Raw genomic sequence first — 22,552 nt, forward strand, 5'->3', positions numbered from 1 at the left:
TATTAACATAATTAATTAGTGATCAATTTGGCATATTAACTGTAATAATAGAATTCCAATGAAATCAGTTTTACTATATAATAATAAAGTCATATGTTTAATACCTTTGGATGTATTTGATGTTAATTGTACGTAAATATAATTTTTAAGGGTTTGTTCGTCAACGAATTCGTAGGGTAAAGGCTATGATATTGGTTCACTAAACGAATGGTTATAGGATCGAATCATGGCGTATTTAAAGGTACCGGTAAGTTACATATTCTTATTTAACATAAAGTAGTCTGTAGAATTAAGTAATTGATGGGCAAAGTGAGTATTAGGAATATGTAAGGAAGAATGAGCAGTGAAATTGTGTACAGTGGGAGAAAGGAAATATCCGATACCCCAACTTAAATTCATAGATAGAAGAATTGCCATGGCACTGATTCTTGGATGACCGATTAGCTACCATTAATTAGTATTAATAAGTAATATTAGAAGAAAATTAATAATGCTAAGAATAATTACAATGAGGAATACAACATCAAATTACAGCGTTGTGAACCTCAATTATATCTCTGAACACGGCCGTCTTGAAAATATTTCGTAAAGGATTTAGTGAGCACTGACTTTCTTTGTATTGTAACGACGAAGGAGGTACTGCATACAAAAATTTAAGGACAGAGTTGCTATACGTAGGCCTACGCAAAGATGTCTTGTTACTCCGAACAATGTGTAGACCAGGGACATACTGTCACGTCTGAGTTGAAAGTTGATGAAGATCCGATGCCAATTTCATTCCGAATGGTGAAAGTGGAACCAGAGGTGAGTGAAGCACAAGGAAAGCACTCGTGTTCTTCCGGAGTTTATATTTTATTTTGATTACCATAGGCACTTCATCCTTTCAACATTTTTGTTGCAGTGCTTGTTACTGTATGTTAGAGATAGAAAAAAATCTCATAACTATGTATTTATTATATATGTCCTGTTGTACCGAAGTCTGTTGTTGAACTGTTACCTGGTTTTATAGGTCAGATTTTAAAAACAAAATTGTAGGCTACACCTTATTGTTAATGGTTGCCAAGCTACATATTCCGCAGTGGAGGTCTTTCATATTATTTTAAGCGACACGAATTCATTTTTTTTTCTTTTGTCTGTCTGAAACTCTCAATCATTTTGCGGATTCAATTGATGAGTCAAATACACAAAATGAGGATAGAGGTGTTAGAGTCAGGGAAGTAGGGTTTTTTTTTGGGATTTTTTTTTTCTTATGTGCAGTAGGTCAACGAAACAAAAGCGAGCAGTGGTGGATTTTTCACAGCTTCGCTTCATATACAAGGCATTTCTAGCCATTGAATGCAGTCTATCATAACATTTTATGTTCTGCCAACACAACAATCCAGAGTATTGTTTTTTTTAGATAAAACTACGCAAATAATGTTGCTAATCTTACACTGTGAAGAATATAGAGTATGCTACAATATAATGCACAGTAGTATAATATATGCATTAATGGCCGAAATATTAAAAAACTAATGCACAGTTAATTTTGCGTATTCATCATCACGGAAGTTAACAACATGCATAACAAACGGTTTTTAATGAAAATATGCATTTGGATATAAATCTGCCGTTATCCACTATAATGTAAAGCACAGGCTGTGGTATACGGACACATACAGAACAACTTGTAAAGTTGTCTTCTAACACCCTGTAATAAATTGCTCATTTAAGGCGTCTCTTTGTACTGTAGGAACGGAATCCTGTGCATCAGCTTTTGACAGGTATAAAGGAGGAATATGAGGACCTCAGCCACGTTCTCACATCTGAAGTAAAATTTGAGAAGGCTCCGGAGATAACTTCGTTTCCTGTGGTGAAACGTGAACGAGAGGTGAGTGCAACACAAGGAATGTACTGTCTGTGGTAGTGGCAGAATGAAATTGCTCTTTATACTTACTCGTAATGGTTGCCATAGGTACACATTCCCACATTGTATTATCACAGTCTATTATATAGTCACGAATCTCAATATGTAATAAATATGCATCCATAGATTGTTTCTAACCACTAGGATCGCTACTATCGTCTCATTACAGACAATGCGAAATATTACCTGCACAGTCTATTGTTCATAGCAACGTCACAACTCAAGCTTCGTGACTGTATATACTAGACTGTGGGATTATTTTGATGTGTTACACTTGAATTGATTTATTTTGTTGTCACTATGTTTTTGTGTAAAATTCTGGATGCGTTTTATGGTTTTCAAATGAGTATTCATTATTCTGTACATATATGCATGAATATTAACACCCGGTCTTCATTTATCTTTTCTCCCATTGCTTGTAAGTATTTACATGTCTGGGATATGTGTTATCTAGTACATTATGCTGCCAGAGTATGTGAAAAAATAAATTGTAACTTTAGAGTAAATTGTGGGGCTTATTTTGTTGAATTGCAGAAGGTACTCTAATTTTTTCAAAATGTTCTGATGCATACAGACACGTACATTTATCAGTGTATTATTTATTACGTTCGTTTTTCTGGAAATGAAGTGGATTCAGTTTTACTATAGATAGAGAAACTTAAAGTTAAAGACTTCAGTTGGCAAATCTTGAAACTATTAGAAATAGAATTAGAGGTTTTTTTTTTTTTTAATTTTGCCGCTCATACATGTCTAAAGGATAAGGCGAAATACTTGTTGTCGATGTGTGTGGTAGCTCAGTGGTATAATGTTTGAGTACTTGCAGGTAGGAAACAAAATGCTGCTAGTGTGCTAACTCTGAATAAGCGAACCTTATTAAAGGAGGTTAGGGGTGTTAGAGTCAGGTAGGTAGGGATGTTGGGGAATGTGTCTTTTTGTGCTGGACCAAATATGGACCAAAAGCAGGCAGTGATGTTTTATCATAGTTTTCCTTCATAGATAAGTATTTTCTATCTATCCAGTACATTTAACAAAATTCTTATTGTTTTATTTTATTTTTCTGCAAAAGAATACTAATTTTGGGTTTAATGCAACACAATCTTTAAAATATGCTATAATATATGCGCAATAGTATATTATATGTAGGAATGACCTATATATGCACGATTTGCTTTTTGTATTATTACGGACCTTCATCACATGTCTAAAAAATCTTTCAACATCAAAAATTTGCTTTTGTTCATGATTTTTTGCCCCATTGCTCATACTGTTAACCTGTTTCATGCAGATATATAGAGAGTAAGTTAAGCGTGTAATGTTAGTAGTCGTCTTCTAACGCCTAGTAATAAATTGCCCATTTGAGACTTCTTTTTATACTACAGGAACGGAATTCCTTGGATCAGCATGTGACTGGTATAAAAGAGGAATATGTGAACCAGAGCTCTAATCTCATATCAGAGATAAAATTTGAGGAAGATCCGGTGCCAATTTCTTTCCCTGAGTTGAAACGTGAATCAGAGGTTAGTGGAGCATAAGGAATGCACTGTATTCTACTTCCAATATTTGTCTCTTATTTTGATTGTCATAGACAATACCTCTTTGCAACATTATTTGCTGTGGCTTTTATTTTATGATAGAGAAAAAACACTTATCACTGTTAGTGTTGCAAGATATATCATTTTGCAGAGAACTAATGCTCCCTTTCAGTTTTTCATCTTTTTGTTTTTAAGTATTTACGTATTTGCAATGTACCTTTTGTAGAATATTATGTTATGCATGAGAGAAGACATTCTGTAAGTTTTATTATAAATTATATAGCTGATTTTGAGTATATTGTAGAATAGGTTCTAAATTTTGCAAAATGTTGTGATATATACATGCAGGTACAGCATGCTGGAAACTGTTGTTTATTTCATTTACTCTTATATTGTCAGAGTAGTGCATTTAATTTTAATATGGTTAGGGAAACATTAAATTACAAACTTCATTTTGCCAATTTTAAAATCAGTAGAAATAAACAATGTATTGAATTTCTTTTAGCTCTTATGACTAGACCCCAACTTAGTCAAAATTGTCGGGATATTTATGAAGTTTACAAAATTGTTCAGCGAATTTTCTAACCAATTTTTTCTGTACAATGTAATGATCAGTATTGTCATAGCGAAGGATCTTTGAGTACTGGATTGTATACTTCATGATTTTGCCTGTCAAATATTATGGAGCGAAAGTGGGAAAAAAATATAATGAGCACAGAAGTATTATCGAAAGCAAATTGAACTGGATCAATATATACCTGGAATGTAAAAGTTTAAGACATATATTGACTTAGTATTAGACATTGCCAGAGAAATGAGGATTGTACCAATTCGTTCAAAAGAGTGGAGTTACAATTACCATGCCTGATAGTGAAAGTAGCAAATCGGTGTCCAGGCACAGGTTGGGACTAGTTACCTGTTTGAAGGTTTTTCAGGTGTTATATTTTAATCCATAGAGAGAAAAATGCTTGTTAAGTTGCGGTGCTGAACCCTAGACACATTTTGCTGTCTTCACTGGGACACTGGATAACCATTGAAGTTGTTAAAATGTTGTCAGATAAACCACTTAAAAATTCACCAAATTCGTGACTAGATATTGAATTATTCGCTCATAGATAATTTCTGATATTATAAGTAATTAAATAGTTACTCTATAACAGCCATGTCCCATCAGTGTGCCATGGCATACTCAAATGACCCACTGGTGTGCGGCAGAATATGAAACATGGCATAAGTCGAAGTATAGGGAAAGAGTTACACCATGAAAAATCTGCCCTCAGAATTGTCTTCAATTATCTAATTCTACAAGGCCTAATACGAATTTCGAATCACGTAAATTGTGCTATCTTTTTCTTTTGTTTCTTCTGTATTTTTAGGAAGAGCAGAGTGACTTGAATACAGTGAATGAGGAGCCAAGGTTGGAACTAACGGCAGAGAACAACGAGAGTTTAACAGAAACGTGAGTATGGTGATTATAACATGAAAAAAAAAACAAACTCTCAAGTGAAATCTATTACTGTACCGTTGAGCGGATGTCGCAACATCTGTCATTTGTCATATCGAGCGCTAAGCACGCGTGTGAGTGTCTGGTATGAGCGCGTGACGTAATACACTGCACGCGACATTGATCCTTAATGGCAACATTTGCAATTCTGGTTTATTTAATATTTTCCAAAGTATTAGAGATCCCGTCATAAATTTTTTGTAATAGATGAAGACATTGTATATCTCACCGTAAAGAAAGAGCATAGTAAAAAAAAAATTAATCGATTTGAAAATATTAACATTTCTTTATTTTACTGTACGTTTTAATACATGCTTTAAGTAAAGATCTATAACTCAGAAGGAAGTTTAAATAAATGGAGTCATCATTGTATCGGCACAATTTTTACGTTGATATAATGAAGCATGCCATTTTAATAATATTTTTAACAATAGTCTACATTTCTACTCCCCGAGTATTTCACCCTTCATTACTTTTCAACAATTTGGTGAGATGAAGTTCATATCAGAGCATTTAAGTATTTATTATTATGACATTCATTTATTAGAAAATTGAAAAAAAATCCTGAATTTGGCGTTACAAATTTTAAAATTGGAATGACCCATAGATATTCAACTAATAATGGCGGTTCTGTTCAAATGTTTTGGTGAAGCTAATATCGTGCGTCGGCCTCCGTAGACGTCCCTCTGCTGAAGACTGCTGTCCCAGGTGTTGAGAGGGGAAGCGGGAGTGACGTGACAAGGGGAGCTGAAGTGTGTGGGGAAGGTTGACGTTACGGTATAGTTGTTGTGCTTCGATCTACTTTGACGTTCTACTGCTGTGGTCCCAGGTGATGATGGGGGAAACGGGAGTGAAGGACAGGTGGTGACGAACTTCGTGGGGGTGGGCGGTTATACGATGATGTAGGAAGAAAATACGTTGATACAAATATAGTAGTTTATTTGAAATAAGCAGTGTCCTCCTCCTCTTCGTGGACAGGGGAAACGAGAGTGTCGTTAAGAAACTCTAGAATATTGCCGTTTTTGTCCCTGTGAGTCTGGCTGAAGCTAACTTGAGGGCGTGCTGTTGTCATGACTGAGAATAGTGGAGATGAGTAACGGGAGTGCCTGGGGAGAGACGAAGACAAGATGAGGGAGAGAGAGTAGCGAGGAGCTGGTGTGAAGGGAACGGGCTAGCAACATAGAAAGGGGTAGAGAGCAGAAACGGGAGTGCCTGGGGAAAACTGAAGAGAGAGTTTGCTCGAAAAAGGGGCGCGAATACGGTGGGTATGAGAACCGAGAGACGGGAAGCAGGGGTGCTGGAGATTCTCGCCTATTCGAAGCTCTGCCCCCAAAGGGTCCGCGATTCGTCGACCGACGAGAGATGGAGGGGTTACTCTCTGCTAACGAGCTCCGCTGACAAATGGCCGGCGATGGGCGTCCACAGAGAGGGAAGTCAAAGACAGGAAAGACAGTGTTTTCTAAAAGGGTTAGAGCACGTGGAATCTAGACAAGGTGATAGAGGGGGGGATTAGTAGAGGAGAGCGATACTAGGATAGCTTGGTTAGGGAGATCGGAGCGGGGAGGCGGAGAAAGAGCCAGCGATGCGTTTCTGTTCCGTGGGTAAGTGCCGGCCGTGAAAACCCGGTCCGACGAAGTACAGCACGCTGGATCAGAGAAATGTTGTCGATGGCAGAGGGAGCATTGTGGCTGCCCCCCCAGCCGGCGACGAATGTCCCTATGCCATTTTGGGCCCGCCTTATATACACCTCGGGCTTCCCGCCATTTCTCTCCTTGTTGGCGTGGCTTGGAACGTTATGACGCTATGTGACGACACAAATTCCCGCCACAACATTGTGGCCTTTAGTGGGACTCTTCTCTCTCTTGGCTTGGTCACGTGGTCGGGGGGCCCCTCGGCGACGTGAGCAAGTTGCTAGAGGCAGGGGTGTGGGTGGACATCTGGCTCCTAATACGAGGGGAGAAAAAAATAGCGAGTCCCGTATTCTGAAGGACTGTGTCTTCCAGCGAGGCCATCTCTCACCGGGCCGGGCCGGGCCATGTGGTGAGGAGAGCTGTCGGCACCAGGAGGGAGTTGCTAGGGGCGGGGTGTGAGTGGACATCCGGCCCGTAATACAAGGGGAAAATCGCACCAGCTCTCGTCTTCTGAAGGAACACGCAGGCAGTTATGTGAACTTTACAACACTAACATTAATGAAATAGAATTTTAGGAAGTCAATTAATATCTTATTGTTATTAGGGTACTTTATTTTTTCTAATATTTATATACTTTCTCCTAGTGGTGTAATAGTCCCACTCGAATTTCAAATTTCTCTAGTCAATCCAAACCTCTCGTGAGATTAATGTTGGTAATACTTTAACGAACTGGACTCAGAATTCTTCCAGTGCCAAATTTTGAAGTGACTAACTTCACAAAGTATAAATAATTTATATATGAGAATAAAAATGTATAGACAGAGTTATAGCTAATTTCCAAACCCAATTTTAAAATAATCACAACAATTAGTACGCTTGTGTCGTAAAAAAAATAAACGTAAAGCAGGTAACTTTGTTAAAAATAAATGCTACCCAATATTTCACAAACGTTGTGTAATCCCTATGAAATTTGTTGTACAGATGAAGGCCAAATTGTTGGGAATTTTTATACTCATAAATTATTTACAAGAATGAATCTGAAATAGTAATGTACCTTCTGGTGAAATGGGTTTGTTTTGAATTGAATGTTCAGTAATTGGATGTATATTTGTTCTGACTATTTAATAGACTGATACTGTATTTACTTCAGGATTGCAGCTGCCAATGAGTGGACTGTGTCATCAGAATTCGACAGTGTTGCACTTCAAGAGAACGGGACAGTATGTGAGATTCGCAATAATTCAGGTTGCCCGGGAAAACCTGTGCGGACTCACGACGGTGTAAAGCAATTGGAATTTGAATTGCCTAAAGTATCTTACTCGAATTCGGCAAAACTGAAGAAGAAACCTTTCAAATGCGAATTTTGTGGTAAGTGCTTCTGGGATTCGAGCAGCCTAAGAATACATGATCGCGTGCACAGAGGCGGGAAGCCTTTCAAGTGTGATATTTGTTGTAAAAGTTTCTCGTATTCTAGAAACCTAAGAAGACATGAACACCTGCACAGAGGCGAGAAAGCTTTCAAATGTGGTAATTGTGGTAAGTGTTTCTTGCATTCAAGTAGCGTGACAAAGCTTAAACTCATGCACAGTGACGACATTTCTTTCAACTGTGATGTGTGCGGTAAGAGTTTCTCGGAATTTGGGCACCCGAAACAGCATATTCGCCGACACAGTGGCGAGAAGCCTTTCATTTGTGATGTTTGTGGGAAACGTTTCTCGTATTCCAGTGACCTAAGAAGACATGAACGCATGCACACAGGCGAGAAACCGTTCAAATGTGATGTGTGTGGTAAGTCTTTCTCATATTCGAGTGACCTAAGAAGACATGAACGCATGCACGCAGGCGAGAAAGCGTTCAAATGTGATGTCTGTGGTAAATGTTTCTCGTTTTCGAATAACCTAACAAGACATGAACGCATGCACACAAGCGAGAAACTGTTCAAATGTGATGTTTGCAGTAAGTGTTTCTCGATATCTGGGCACCTGAATAAGCATAAGCGCCGACACACAGGCGAAAAGCCTTTCATGTGTGATGTTTGTAGAAAAAGTTTCTCTTGTTCAAGTAAACTAACAAGACATGAACGCGTGCACACAGGCGAGAAACCGTTCAAATGTGATGTTTGTGGAAAGTGTTTCACGTGTTCGAGTAGCCGAAGAACTCATGAATACGTGCACTCAAGCAAGAAGCCGTTCAAATGTGGTGTGTGTGGTGAGTGTTTCTCCGCGGCGACGGACCTAAAAAGGCATGAACGCCAACACACAGCTGATGAGAAGCGTTTGAAGTGTGATGTTCGTGGTGTTTCTCGAGTGCGGGTAACCAAGAAATACTTGAACGCATGCACCCAGGTGAGAAACAATTGAAGTGTGATGTTTGTTATGTATCATTCGAGTCACCTAAGAAGACATGAACAGCGGCACATAGGCGAGAGAACCTTTCAAATGTGGTAATTGTGTTTCTTGCATTCGAGAAGCCTGACAAGCGACAAAATTCTTGCACACTGACGACATTTCTTTCAACTGTCATGTGTGTGGTGTTTCTATGTATTGGGGGACATGAACAAGAATAAGCACCGACACACACACAGGCGAGATGTGTGATATTTGTGGAAAAAGTTTTAGTGTTCGAGTAACCTAACAAGACATCAACGCATGCACACACGCGAGAAACCGTTCAAATGCGACTAAAATGCAATGATCTCCGCCAAAGGGACGGGAAACGTTTCTAATGCCATGATGTTGAGTGACTCGACGAGCCGAATAGTCTGAAAAGCCACGATCTCTTGCACATATACGAGACAGCTTCTAAATCTGTTTCGCTGGTAGGTATAAGTTAAGTTCTCTTGAAGTGCAGGATATGAGCAACAAACGTTTCTAATGCGGTTTTTGTGCTAACTTCTCAAGGTCTTGTAGGTTAAAAACCCGTGAACGCTTATACGCGAGATGACATTTATTTCTCAAAATTGTGATACGAGTTTCTTGTTAAAAACTATTCAAAGTATATTTTAAAAATACCAAAATATGTGGTAATCCGATGAATATGGGATGTGTTTCTCTCACTCTTGTAACTTAATTCTTCAAGGATGCTAGAAAACAGTAGGATACTTTTAGGCGTGCCCACAATGAACCTGGAACGGAAACAAAAGCGAGAAAGTTTATACAGTTAAAATACATACATTGAAGTTGAGAATTCACAACTAAGGATTAAGTTGCTTCATATGTTGAAGTTGATTCAATCTTTTGCTATCGTCAAACTTTTCTCGTATTTCTTGTGTCATATGGTGCCGTAACATTATATCTTCTTCATCGTGTCTAACTAATTAAGAAATTCAGTAGAATTAGTATAATAATTCTGCGTGTGTCTGACCAGACTACCAAGTGATTAGAATTCTTAAATATTCTGTGCCATACATTTTGTAGTTGATTAACCAACCTTTGTTTATGTTAACAGGCTTGAACTCGTGAAAGAACGCCGATGGTGGATAATGCACAATTAACATCAGAAGATGTAGTATCGACTTTACATATCGTTATTGACATGCATTGTCTTTTCTGCTGTTATTTTAATGTAAATCAAAAATTGCTTTTTAAATCATACAATATAGTTGTAAAAATTTTATTAAAGCAACCATAATTTTACATATTCTTCATGTTTTTTCTTATGTGTACTCATTAATGTCCATGAAAAGTATAACGAAATATCAAACAGAGTGAAATGAGGTTTTGCGCTACAAGACTACGAAATATAACGGGCTTTGTGAACTATAGTGTACTAAGTATAATGAGTGGAACAAAATGAATAAATATGAATATGGAAACATTATTTCCCTTAACTCTTACATACAAAAATTAATCCTATATTATTCAGTGAATAAATGTTTTGGTAAAATAATAAAAATTATAAAATCCTTGTACTAATCTTTTTATGACTGAACCATTATTCTGTCAAATGCTTATGTTTGAAGTAATATCGTATGATGATTTTGTAAAAAGGTTTATTTTTATCCACCAGATAAATAATCCATAAATAGTCCCTCTCTTTCCGCCTGCAAGACCTAGTGGTACCTCAGAATTGCACTTAAGCTTGTAGTTTTCGTTCTCTGCAAAATACGGCCAGGGCTTAAGAAATTAAGACCTGAAACAAGATATTTTTGGCCATCAACAATAAATCTCTTAGCAATGTGCTAAACATAACAAGGTTTTTTTTAAAAGCATTTATTGAGTCATTTATAAATCGTACATATTTCAATCCTGTAATAATCAGTTTTAAATATTCATGTAGCCGAGATATTACATGTACCTTTGTTTGCTTTCAAATAAATTATGGTTGCACAAATCAAAATATTACAGACTTTCATTGTACACCTTTTTGGAATTTCCTTTCCAAATTAATTTCATTTAGGAACATAATAAAATTTTAATGGTACAAATACCTACATACAATCTATCAACATCGATGTTGAGATGAAAATCACTGACATGTATTTCAAAGAGCCCTCCAAGTGAGCGGAGTTTCCAAACGCAAAAGAGGATCTTTTTTCTTTTAAACTGACTATTCCAGATCATTTCATTTACAAGAAATTGCAGAGCTTTGTCAAAGAAAACCGATGCACTATACTGAAACTTGTGTTTATCTCAATCACCCATGTGCTTCAATACTTTATTAGCTTCACTCCCATAAAATTTATCACCTCGCTCATTCTCAAGCTCAGATTTCAAGTTTTACATCACAGCATGCAACTCAGTCGCTGTCAATGTCTTGTGCTCGAGTTGTTAAATGATTTCTGTGGAACAGTTAGTACATTGTGAAGGAACCAGAAAATCCACAAATCAACTGAAAAATCGCTTTCGCCACCTTCACTAAAATGAGACCACAACAAACTGCTGCACTCTTCTTCCCTTTGAAATAAGAAGTATGACTTCACAGTCTTCCAGTTGAAAAACAGGCGTTCGTCAACCACAGGGTACAATGAAAGAATTTGCGTTGGTACCTGCTTCAAAAGTGTTTTATCCGTCATGTCAACAAAGACGAAAAGACGTTTTAATTCGTTTTGATTTTGCACAAGATGAAAATTCATTACATAACTTTATGACAAATGCCTCCGTATGAGGAAATGTGAGAAGTGTTGCTGCTGATATCAAACAATTATTTAAAATACGGCACTTGGAATTTGCCATTAGTATGTTCTGGTTCACTGCCAACAACTTTTGTGACAGAGAAACATTTTTTCCATAATTTAATGCAGCACTAATAGCTGCATATAGTGCGACGTGAGGTAATTCCGAACCTTTTCTGTTTAAAATTGTTGAGATGTATTCGGTGATTACTTCACTGGACTCAATTTGGTCTTGATAGAAGAATAAAACGTCCAGAATAACCCCTGTTTTGGGGTTACACTATTTAATAAATACTGGTACATTGAAAATTTTTTATTTCCTAAATTTGGACCATGTAAATTAATAATAAATCTTAAATGAGTCATTCCTGAGTAGCCTATGTGGCCCCAAAACAATCCCAACGACAGTGGCATCTTTCGTGCGCACGCTTGATATTTCGCAAGCTATCTCGGAATGAGGTGTGAGTTCTGGGACCAATTTATTTGCACAACCGTGAGTATTGTAACTTACTCTGAGGACAACACCTTGGTAAGCCAGTACAACTTATGCTGCACATTTTTTTTTTTTTTTTTTTTTACAAAATTTGGACATGATATGAGACTGCCTAACATTTGTCGAAGCGTACGATGAAAGAGTAATGGAACAGAGAAAAACTCTCTCTGGCACCGGGATTTAAATCCGGGCTTTCAGCTCTACGTGCTGATGCTTTATCCACTAAGCCACTCCGGATACCCATCCCGGCATCGGACAGAATCGTATCAGTGGATAAAGCATCAGCACATAGAGCTGAAAACCCGGGATCAAATCCCAGCGCCGGAGAGAATTTTTTCTCCATTCCATTACTCTTTCATCGTATGTTGACGCAGAATATCTGCGTGGAAATATCATATGTTCTTCGGTACATTAAAATAATATATATGATATGCGTAAATCACTTCGTGATTTAAGACGGCGTTTATTCCATCGGATCCTGGCCAACTAGTCACTCATAACGACTGCACCTCAGCACATGTGTGGACTTCAGGCCTACGTTGATAGACATCTATGACGTAGTGCAGAGGTCGGCCACTAGAGGGAACCCAAGAGTTGGAACTTAATCTGAGACGATTCTGACTGATGCCGGGGTGGGTATCCGGTGTGGCTTAGTGGATAAAGCATCAGCACGTAGAGCTGAAAACCCGGATTCAAATCCCGGTGCCAGAGAGAATTTTTCTCCGTTCCATTACTCTTTCATCGTATGATGACGCATAATATCTGCATGGAAATATCATAAGTACTTCGGTACATTAAAATAATATATTTGTCAAACCACATATAGGCCTAAAAGTTTTGCTTCATAAACAGCTTACACTGCCCGTTGTCCTTCATATCTTACATTAATCTTCGTATATTGGTACATAACCTAAATTAGGCAATAGAATCTTCACTCATCTGTTGCCATTTTCTCAATTCTGTTAATCACTCATCCTGAAGCACATAGTATCTGCCTAACTTCTTCTTGTTACAAGTTCCTGTCTGGTCAGAAAACGATGGTAATGCCGGTCTAGCTGGCTTTGACATTGTTATAAATGTTTAGCTGGTATTATCCAAGGAAGAGTCGCTGCTTACCCCATCATTATGTTGGATGACATACTAGGCGTATGTGACGTCACGTACAGTCTATCCGCAGGTTACATTGCAGGTACAAAAATCTGTTTTAATGAAAATGTGGCAATTTGACATACCTAAATGAGAATAAAAGAATGCTAAGGGGAGGGAGTACGCCAATGTAGTGACAAAATTAGTAGTGGATAAATGTAGTAAAGCTGTTATATTGTTTCCTTGTACAATTTAAGTTAATTAATCAATGATAAATTTGGCATATTAATTGTAATAAGGTTAATAGAAAACCAATTAATTCAGTTCTACATTATAATAATGTTTTAATATCTTCGGAAGTATTTGATGTTAATTGTGCGTAATTATAATTTTTAAGAGTTTGTTCATGAACGACTTCATAGCGTAATGGCTGTGAGAGTTGCCTACACTATAGCAAGCAACACTATGATAGTGCTTTACTAAACGTAAAGTTTTAGGATCCAATCATGGCGTATTTAAAGGTAGAGCTAAGTTAGATATTCCTATTTACAATAAAGTAGTCAGTAGAATCAACTAAGTAGAGGTAAAAGAGAGTTGTAGGAAAATATGTGGTAGAAAGAGCAGTAAAATTAAGTAAGCTGGGAGAAAGGAAAATTGCGGTATCCCAAATTAAATATATATATAGAAGTATCACCATCGCACTGATTCTTGGATGTCACCGATTAGCTACTACTAATTAGGGTTAATAAGTAATATTAGAAGAAAATTAATAATGGTAAAAATAATTACAATGAGGAATACAACATTGAATTACAGCGTTCTGAACCTCAATCATCTGACAGAACACGGCCGCCTTGAAAATATATCGTAATGGATTCAGTGAGCCCTGACCTTCCTTTTATCGCAACGTTGAAGGAGCTACTGCATGCAGAAATATAAGGACAGAGTTGCTATACGTAGGCCTACGCAACGATGTCACATTACTCCGAAGAATGTGTGGACCAGGGATATGCTCTCACGTCTGAGGTGAAAGTACATGAAGATCCGATGCCAATTTCAGTCCGAATGGTGAAAGTGGAACCAGAGGTGAGTGAAGCACAAGGAAAGCACTCGTGTTTTTCCGGAGTTTATATTTTATTTTGATTACCATAGGCACTTCATCCTTTCAACATTTTTGTTGCAGTGATTGTTACTTGTTTTTTAGAGATAGAAAAAATCGGATAACTATGTATTTATTAATTATGTTCCGTTGCAGGGAAGTCTAATTTTGAACTCTTATCTGGTTTTTATAGGTCAGATTTTAAAAACGAAATTGTAGGTTACACTTTATTCCTAATGGTTGCCAAGCTACATATTCCGAAGTGTAGGTCTTTGCTATTATGCTAAAGTACACGATTTCATTTTTTTTTCTTTTTGTCTGTGTAAAACTCTCAATCATCTTGCGGTTTCAATTGATAAGTCAACCACAGAATAGGAGAATAGGGGTGTTAGAGTCAGAGAGGTAGTGATGTTTGAGATTATTTTCTTTTTTGCGGTAGTTCAATGAAAGAAAAGTAGGCAGTGTTGGTTTTTTCACAGTTTCCTATCATATAGAACGAATTTATAGCAATCGAATGCTGTCAACTGAAGCATATCATGTGCTGACAAGCGAACAGTCCAGATTCTTGTATTTAAAAAAAAAAAACAATGCAAATATTTTTGCTAATATAACACTATGAAAATTATATGCTACAAAATAATGCACAGTAGTATCACAGTCTACTATATACAGTCACGAAGCTTGGGATGATTTTTTTTTTGCAAATCTCGCTATAGTTGCTAGCCGCTTGGAGCGTTTGAACCATATAAATAACAGAGTCCGTGGATATACAGAGTAGCGCAATCACCGAGTCGGCCGCCATTGTTAGTCCTTTTCAACACGCTAAGGATGGCAATATTTGAAGTAAAACTCAGATATTTTTTATTTGAAGGGCAAAAACGTCTAAAGGATCTTCTCACATTATAGAAAATTATTGTCAGTCAACATACTAATGTAAAAAAACTTCATTTGATAATTATAATAGTATAAATATACATTTAAGTGTTCAATACACTCCTTCATAAACGTCACAGTAGTAGATATTACAGCAACAAGAACTTAATAAATTATAAGTAACAAATTAAAACAACAATGTTTCAAATAAAATAACAATAAATCTAAACATTTGCAACTACATTCCTCGTGCGAACTCTCCGGCTTCCACATATAAGGGGACACTATACTGAAACTTCGCGAAGTTCATTAGTTTTAAGAGTTCACAACAGTGAAATCAGTAACTACCATACTTACGAAGCTAGATTCATCAAACTTTTATCACTGATATATCTGCTTAATAGTGACAAGTGTACAAAATTGCATCCGCCTACAATACGTGGTTTGCATTTTATTAATTATTTTATTAAAATATTGAACCGCTTTATATAAAAAGTCGCTTGCACTACAATTGACATTATTCTTAAGTGATTTTCACTTATATGGATCCTTACATACATGGAATCAAAGCTTACTATAAGGTTTTACTGTAAAATTAATCAGTAAATTACTAGAATTTTTTATTATAAAAAAATAAAAAATTAATAGCCATAAAATTCCCTAATAATTTAACCATTCGCTGTACAAAAAATTCCTATAGTAATGTTTGTTCCAATGTATATAAAGAATCATATAAGTGAATATCAATTAAAAATAATGTAAATTGTGACGCAAGGAACTTTTTATATAAAGCAATACAATATTATTCTATTAAGTTATTAATAAAATGCAAACCACTTATTAAAGAGAGACGAAATTTTGTACATGTGTTATTATCAACCAGATATAGTACTGATAAATATTTTGTGAATTTAGCTTTAAAAATATAGAAGTTAGTAATTTCAGTATAATAACTTGACGTGAGGTTTTGTCATTTTTGGTCAAAAAATCGTTTGTTTGTTTTTACCTTTAAAAATTCATTTTTGGTCTAAAGATGCCCTCTGCCAATTTTCATGACCATACGACCGGTCTATCAGCTATTTAGGATCACATTTTTAAAAGGCTGCGGGCTCTCACTGTTAATTTAAATGCTCCGTCCACGACCTCCACTCTGAATTCTGCGACCATTTTGGAAATTACGCTCTATATCATAAATTATTTATTATATTAGATTTCCGATTGAGCCAGTGTAGCTTCTCGACTTCTCGAAATATTTCTTCATAGAATCCAACAGGTGTTAGGCCTACTTTAAAGGCTGCTTTACTTTAAAAGATATTCAGTTACAAAGGAGAGCACAACTCTTGTCTAAAGGAAAATTCCGCTTGTTGCTAATAGCCATAACAACGTGTTTTCCATGCTTGGTTTTTGTTTGTGACACAAGAAATATTTGCAAGTTTCTAATAGTTTTATTGTTAGTGTTATAATAGTGTCTACAGTCTATAGTGATTTGTAAATAATATTTATCTATTATAGTGTTTTCATAAGGTTACATAGTTTTTTTAGTCACCTTTATTTACTAGTGTAGGTTAGGTGTGCACAGCGTGGTAGTGTATATAAGGGTAAGTTCTGTATATAATATACTAGGTCTATATGTTTCAAAATGCCTAGAAAATAAAAAAAGACAGAGACCTGGTTCATTATTATCATCCAAAACTTTGAAGTGAATTGTCTCCACTTTAATTTACTGTAAATTTTGCATTGCTAAAAATTCTACTCTTTCTACGGATTTTGTACTACGTGCATGATTTTTTGTAGAGTTTTTTTTTTTAATTTATTTAATTTATGTCGTCTTAGCTTAGGAAGTCATATCGCAAAAATACATAAACAATTCTTACAGTTACATAGAGTTTACTGTATTACAACAATCATTAGAGGAATTTTTGAACATGTTCTTAACAAAACTTACTATCAAGATTATACCTAACACTCATATTTTTTGTTGTTGCTGTTACTTAGTTAAATGTCCGAACTAAAACGTTAATTTTAAGAAGAATGGGAGGAACAATTATTCTTTCGTGTTGATGGCGAAAATATGACATCCTTAATTTGTTGTAAAATGTTCAATTGAGAATAAAAGAATGACGTACGATGTCATTATTCTTGTTATAAAGATTACCATCTGTAAGTTTAATATTTCTTATAAACAAACAATAAAAAGTATCAGCATAAATGTTTTGGACTTTTATTACGTCTATTATAGCGTAATTTGTAACTTCATGATTAGTCTGGTACATTTTTCTAAATCGAAATTATGTATGTATGTATGTATGTATGTATGTATGTATGTATGTATGTATGTATGTGTGTATGCATGCATGTATGTATGTATTTATTTATTCACACTGCAATGGGTATATACCCAGTGGCAGTGGTCACTAATTACACTCAATAATGACACTTATAAACTTGTTAATTAAAAATGCAGTTAATAATAATACCAATAATTAATACTAACAATAATTTATAATAAAAATAATAATAATAATAATAATAATAATAATAATAATAATAATAATAATAATAATAATAATAATAATAATAATAACAGGGAATATCCTAAATTAAATGAAGCACAATCACTTAAAATAACATTTAAAATAAATCTAATTTGTATCTTAAACCTAAGTTCGAACTACAACCCACGAGTATGATATGTTCATATCTGCACAAGTACCTTTCCACATTACACTCATTTCGCTGTCAACTCACTCACTGCACTGGAACTACGACACATTTCACTGATTCGATCCTCATTTCACTAACACTTCAAAAACATTTCACTGTTCAAATACTTTGCACTGCCACTATAAACTATAAAGCTTACCTGACAGGAACACATTTCACTGACACAACACACTTCACTGACACAACATAATTCTTCACTGATACAACACTTCAATAACAAAATATCATTTACATCCTTTACGTACTGTGTATAATTATCGTCTATTAGTAAAGTCCTTAAGCCTATTTTTAAATACGTTTTTGGTTGTTGGTAAAGCCTTTAGTAAGTCTGCAGGTAAAGCATACCAGTCCCTGATAGTACGATTGAGAAAAGAAAACTTTCCAGTGTCCGTCCTCTACCTTCTTTCCCTCAGTTTATATGACTGTCGTTCCTTGAAGAGTAATTTGGCGGCTGCAACCTATTTTTTATTTTCTGCTGTGTAAAGTACGTGTCTTGTGTCTTTGTGAATAAGAACGTAGATATATTTTTTTTTGTTAATAATACAATAATGATAAATAGTAGGGGAAAACTTAAAAGGAGTAAACTGTATCTGGCCAATAATTAGAAGAATATTTTTTTTCGGTCACAGCCGTCTCTGAACTGTCATTCACAGCACTACCTGAGGAAATACCCACTCCACCTTGCGATAGTGGTGTTGTGCGGGTTGCATTTCTGTTACGTCACGATTTTGTGGCGTTTGGCAACGATTGCCTTCAAGTTTAACATCAGGCTGTTGTGAGTTGTTTCTGTTATAGTCTACGATATTTCCCGCGTATTTAACAGTTATCATGTCGTAGCTTGGCCTGTTTGTTTAGTCAGTTGTCCGAAAACAGATCTGAACTTCACAAGTAAAGGTTCATTCACAATGAAAATTAAACATAACGTAAGCGTTAACTTAACGTTACAGTAAAATCAAGAAGTCATACCATCATTCACAATTGGAACATAAACATAACAGCAAACATACTTGGTAACCATGGAAACATAACGACGACGCCATTTCCTCATATTCTGTCGTATACTTCAGCGCTCCACGATTGTGTTCTGTTTGCAAATCACGTAAGCGTAAGCATGAAAGTTTGGAGTTTGCAAACTTTCATGTTAACGTCTTACGGTAATGTTTATGTCAATGCTTATGTGAATCATTCTGAATGATCCCATTTAGTAGCCTGCACGCAAACTTCTGTGTTTATGTTACGGTTATGTTTAATTTTCATTGTGAATGAGCCTTAATACCAAAAAGCACCACTTATAAGGCAACTAGACCAGGAGATAATGGGATAGGGTGGCCAGTTCCTTATACTTCGCCGATTAGCTACATATTACACTAATCAGACTTCAGATGCATATCGTCAAGTGATGTACTGCCTGATAATAGATGTACATATCAGCCAGAACCTCATTCAGAGGTAACGTGTTTGAATTCAGAGCTGAATAACCAAAGAAGGTACAGACAAAAATTCTAAATTAAAATCATTTTGAAAAGTAAGCAAAAACATACTGTCTGCGATGTATTCATAATAGACATCTAAACTTTCAAAAGTTGATGAATGGTAAATGTTTTCTATTTCAGGTTAGATGAGGGTCGAAAAATATTAAGAAACAATGGAAATTAGTTTTCAAAGTGGTCGCTGTTCAAAATCTTTTTGTCCACACCTGTGGAGTAACTGTGAGCCCGTCTGGCCGCGAAACCAGGCGGCCCGGGTTCGATTCTCCATCGGGGCAAGTTACCTGGTTGAGGTTTTTTCCGGGGTTTTCCCTCAACCCAGTATGAGCAAATGGTGGGTAACTTTCCGTGCCGGACTCATTTCACTGGCATTATCACCTTTGTCTCATTCAGACGCTAAATAACCAACGATGTTGAAAAGCGTCGTAAAATAACCTACTAAATTAAGAAATCAGAACGTTTACTGATTTTCGAGTTATGGCTAGTTAGAGTGGCACAATACTCAAGAATCATAATTTTTCTCAATTGGAATCTCAACGAAGAATAATCTTCTGAGCTTTTCTGTACTTCCACGTAATAATTTATCAATCTCGACCTGTTCTAAGTAGAGGAATATCGTCCATAGTGGCAAATCTCAAACGAGATGTCATGTTTTTACACCGAATTAGACCTACGGTAAATTTCATTCGCGTCGACGTTATTCAATTACAGATAGAGGGTTCCGCTATTGAAATAAAGTAAGGTGAATGGCTGTGATTGGTTCTTTCATCAATGACGTCAACATAGCGCTAACGTGCGAGGGTATGAAAACTAATAGCGAGTTTGTCACAGTGTGATTTTTGTGTTCGGATGACTCTTGGCGTTTTCAAATGTCTCTCGTCACGAGTCGATAGTTGTTTCTGTTTATCGCTTTCACCGAATTCAATTGTTACATCAACGCTGTAACTTGTATCAACAATAGTGATTAGCATGGTGACTATACTCAAAACAAAACACGCCCTTAGCCGTTTTGTTGCGTTGTGTGGGTCCTATATTTGCGCAAAAATGTTAATTAATGATTATGTGAATTATTCATGGAAGAATGTCGTAAGTGCATTTTAACTTTAGTATCAAGGATTTGTCGACGTTAACATGTTGACAGGGAAGAAAATTAGTTAAATCTCAGTTATGTTGTCTTCAAGTCAATCTTCCGACTTGCAGTTGCCTGGACTCTGGAGTCCTCTTATACCTGGTATTGCAGACCAACCGTATATGATACTAGTTGTTCATAATAGTACATTATGCAACGAGCCTATAATGATAGTATTTAAGAAGCGAGTATGGATGTTTATGAAACGAGCACAAGCGAGTTTCATAATTTTCATACGAGCTTCTTAATTACCGTTATAGGCGAGTTTCATACAACTTTTTATGCTCGACCATATTTCTAACTTTAAATTATTCAGATGTATACATTTTATTTGTATCTGACAAGATCGGAAGTGACCTTGTTCTAGGTCGTGAATTGTGAGATGTGCGCAGACGCGAAAGTATTGATTTTTTCCGAGGAACAATAATGTCATTGACCTTGATGTAATCCCGTTAAACTTGATATAACCTTGATTATTGAATTCGACATTGAAAAACGAGATGACAAATTGAATTTATTTGAATATTATTTACAATTAACGCTAGTTATTATAGTAACAGAACATAACCTTTTGCGACAGTATTGGATTTCCAGCCTGCGTGACTTTTCGCTAATTCTCTTTCGATTGCATATCCGAGAATAATCGATTCTTGCGGTTTTATAACGGTACAAAGTTGACTTGTCATTGGCTGAACACCTATAAGCTGAGTGTAGTCATTGGCTGAAAACCTGTACTTTAATGAGTAGGTGTACTTTAATGACATGCATTAAAGGACTACTACCAGGTGTATAATTACTACATTTCGGCATGGTCGAGCATAAAAAAATGTTCATAACCAAAACCTATGTGAAGAATCGATTGGAAGTACAGGTAATACCATTTCCCATAATAAACTGGAATTAGGGGTACCTGTGCTCAACTTGGAAATTTCAAATGATATCATGCGTCTTTTAAGCTACCATTGGAAAGTACTTTTAAAAAGAAGCAACTTGTACTCAAATTTTTTTTCTCTAAGTTTTATTGTTTTCTCACAAAGCAACAAAAATGATATCTCTTGAGAAATACTGTATGTTGTTTATGTACGTACACTCTTCATAGTAAGTGTTCAAAATGTACGCCAACCTGTGCTAAACAATGTTCTAATTACCTCCTAACTTTCGTGATTCCACTTCAGTACAGCTGAGAGACCCACAGGCTTCTCTAATTCTTTGTTTTCCCTGGTCTCTAGTTGTTGAACGCACCTGGTAGACCATGTCTTTAATTCTCCCCCACAAGAAGACTTGCCATTTGACTCAGGGTTGCACCATAATACGTACAGTGTTTACAATTCCGATGGACAAACTTCATTCATACCATATTCATCTCAATCAGGAACTCGGGGGACTTGACTTCCAGACTCGTGTTGATTTCTGGAACTGGTTTCTAAACACTGATCGTGATTTCGAGCTCAGAATGCTGTAGACTGATGAGGTAACTTTCAAAACTAATGGTCAGCTGAATCTCTATAATGTCCATTACTAATCTCCGGTTAATCCACACTGGCTACGTGAAGTGGATTACCAGCACGTGTGGAGCCTCAACACATGGTGTGATCTCCTCGAACACCGAGTCATAGGACCATACTTTTTTGAGGAGAACGCACGCTTCCTCCGAAACATGCACCAGTTGCTTCCTGACGTTCCCCTTCCGCTTCGGTTAAGGATGTGGCTTCAGCAGGACGGCTGTATGGCTCACTTTTCACGTAGCCATTTCCCTTACGATGGATTGGACGAGGAGGACCAGTAGCTTGGCCAGCCCGATCTCCTGACTTCGTACTTATGGGAGAGAATTAAAGACATGTGCTACCAGGTGCGTCAAACAACTAGAGAAGACATAAAACAAAGAATTAAAGAAGCTTGTGGGTCTCCCAGCTGTGCTGAAGTGGAATCACGGAAGTTAGGAAGTGATCACAACATTGGTTAGCACAAGGTGGCG

The 22,552-nt window shown here is 36.4% G+C and overlaps 1 protein-coding gene across 2 annotated transcripts; it reads left to right on the forward strand.

Moving 5' to 3' along the window:
* The first annotated feature begins 612 nt into the window (after positions 1-612).
* On the forward strand, positions 613-10,914 carry LOC138691768 (zinc finger protein ZFP2-like). Of its 2 annotated transcripts, XR_011329957.1 has the most exons (6): positions 613-804; positions 1,733-1,870; positions 3,286-3,423; positions 4,815-4,897; positions 7,724-9,391; positions 10,021-10,914. XR_011329957.1 is itself a non-coding variant. In XM_069814123.1 (5 exons), exons 1-5 carry the CDS (start codon positions 691-693, stop codon positions 8,931-8,933), a joined length of 1,683 nt encoding a protein of 560 aa, XP_069670224.1. In that variant the 5' UTR covers positions 613-690; the 3' UTR covers positions 8,934-10,914. The 2 variants fall into 2 exon arrangements, 1 of the variants encoding a protein (XP_069670224.1); XM_069814123.1 differs by having other exon boundaries at positions 7,724-10,914.
* The last annotated feature ends 11,638 nt before the right edge of the window (positions 10,915-22,552 follow it).

The sequence above is a fragment of the Periplaneta americana genome, chromosome 16 (assembly GCF_040183065.1).
Source record: "Periplaneta americana isolate PAMFEO1 chromosome 16, P.americana_PAMFEO1_priV1, whole genome shotgun sequence".
NCBI lineage: Eukaryota > Metazoa > Arthropoda > Insecta > Blattodea > Blattidae > Periplaneta > Periplaneta americana.

What these genes read in the sequence shown, in the direction of transcription:
- LOC138691768 (XM_069814123.1), top strand. Translation starts at nt 691, where the DNA reads ATGTCTTGTTACTCCGAACAATGTGTAGACCAGGGACATACTGTCACG. An exon ending in TGGTGAAAGTGGAACCAGAG is followed by an intron (nt 805 to 1,732) that starts GTGAGTGAAGCA and finishes TTTGTACTGTAG; the next exon opens with GAACGGAATCCTGTGCATCA. An exon ending in TGGTGAAACGTGAACGAGAG is followed by an intron (nt 1,871 to 3,285) that starts GTGAGTGCAACA and finishes TTTATACTACAG; the next exon opens with GAACGGAATTCCTTGGATCA.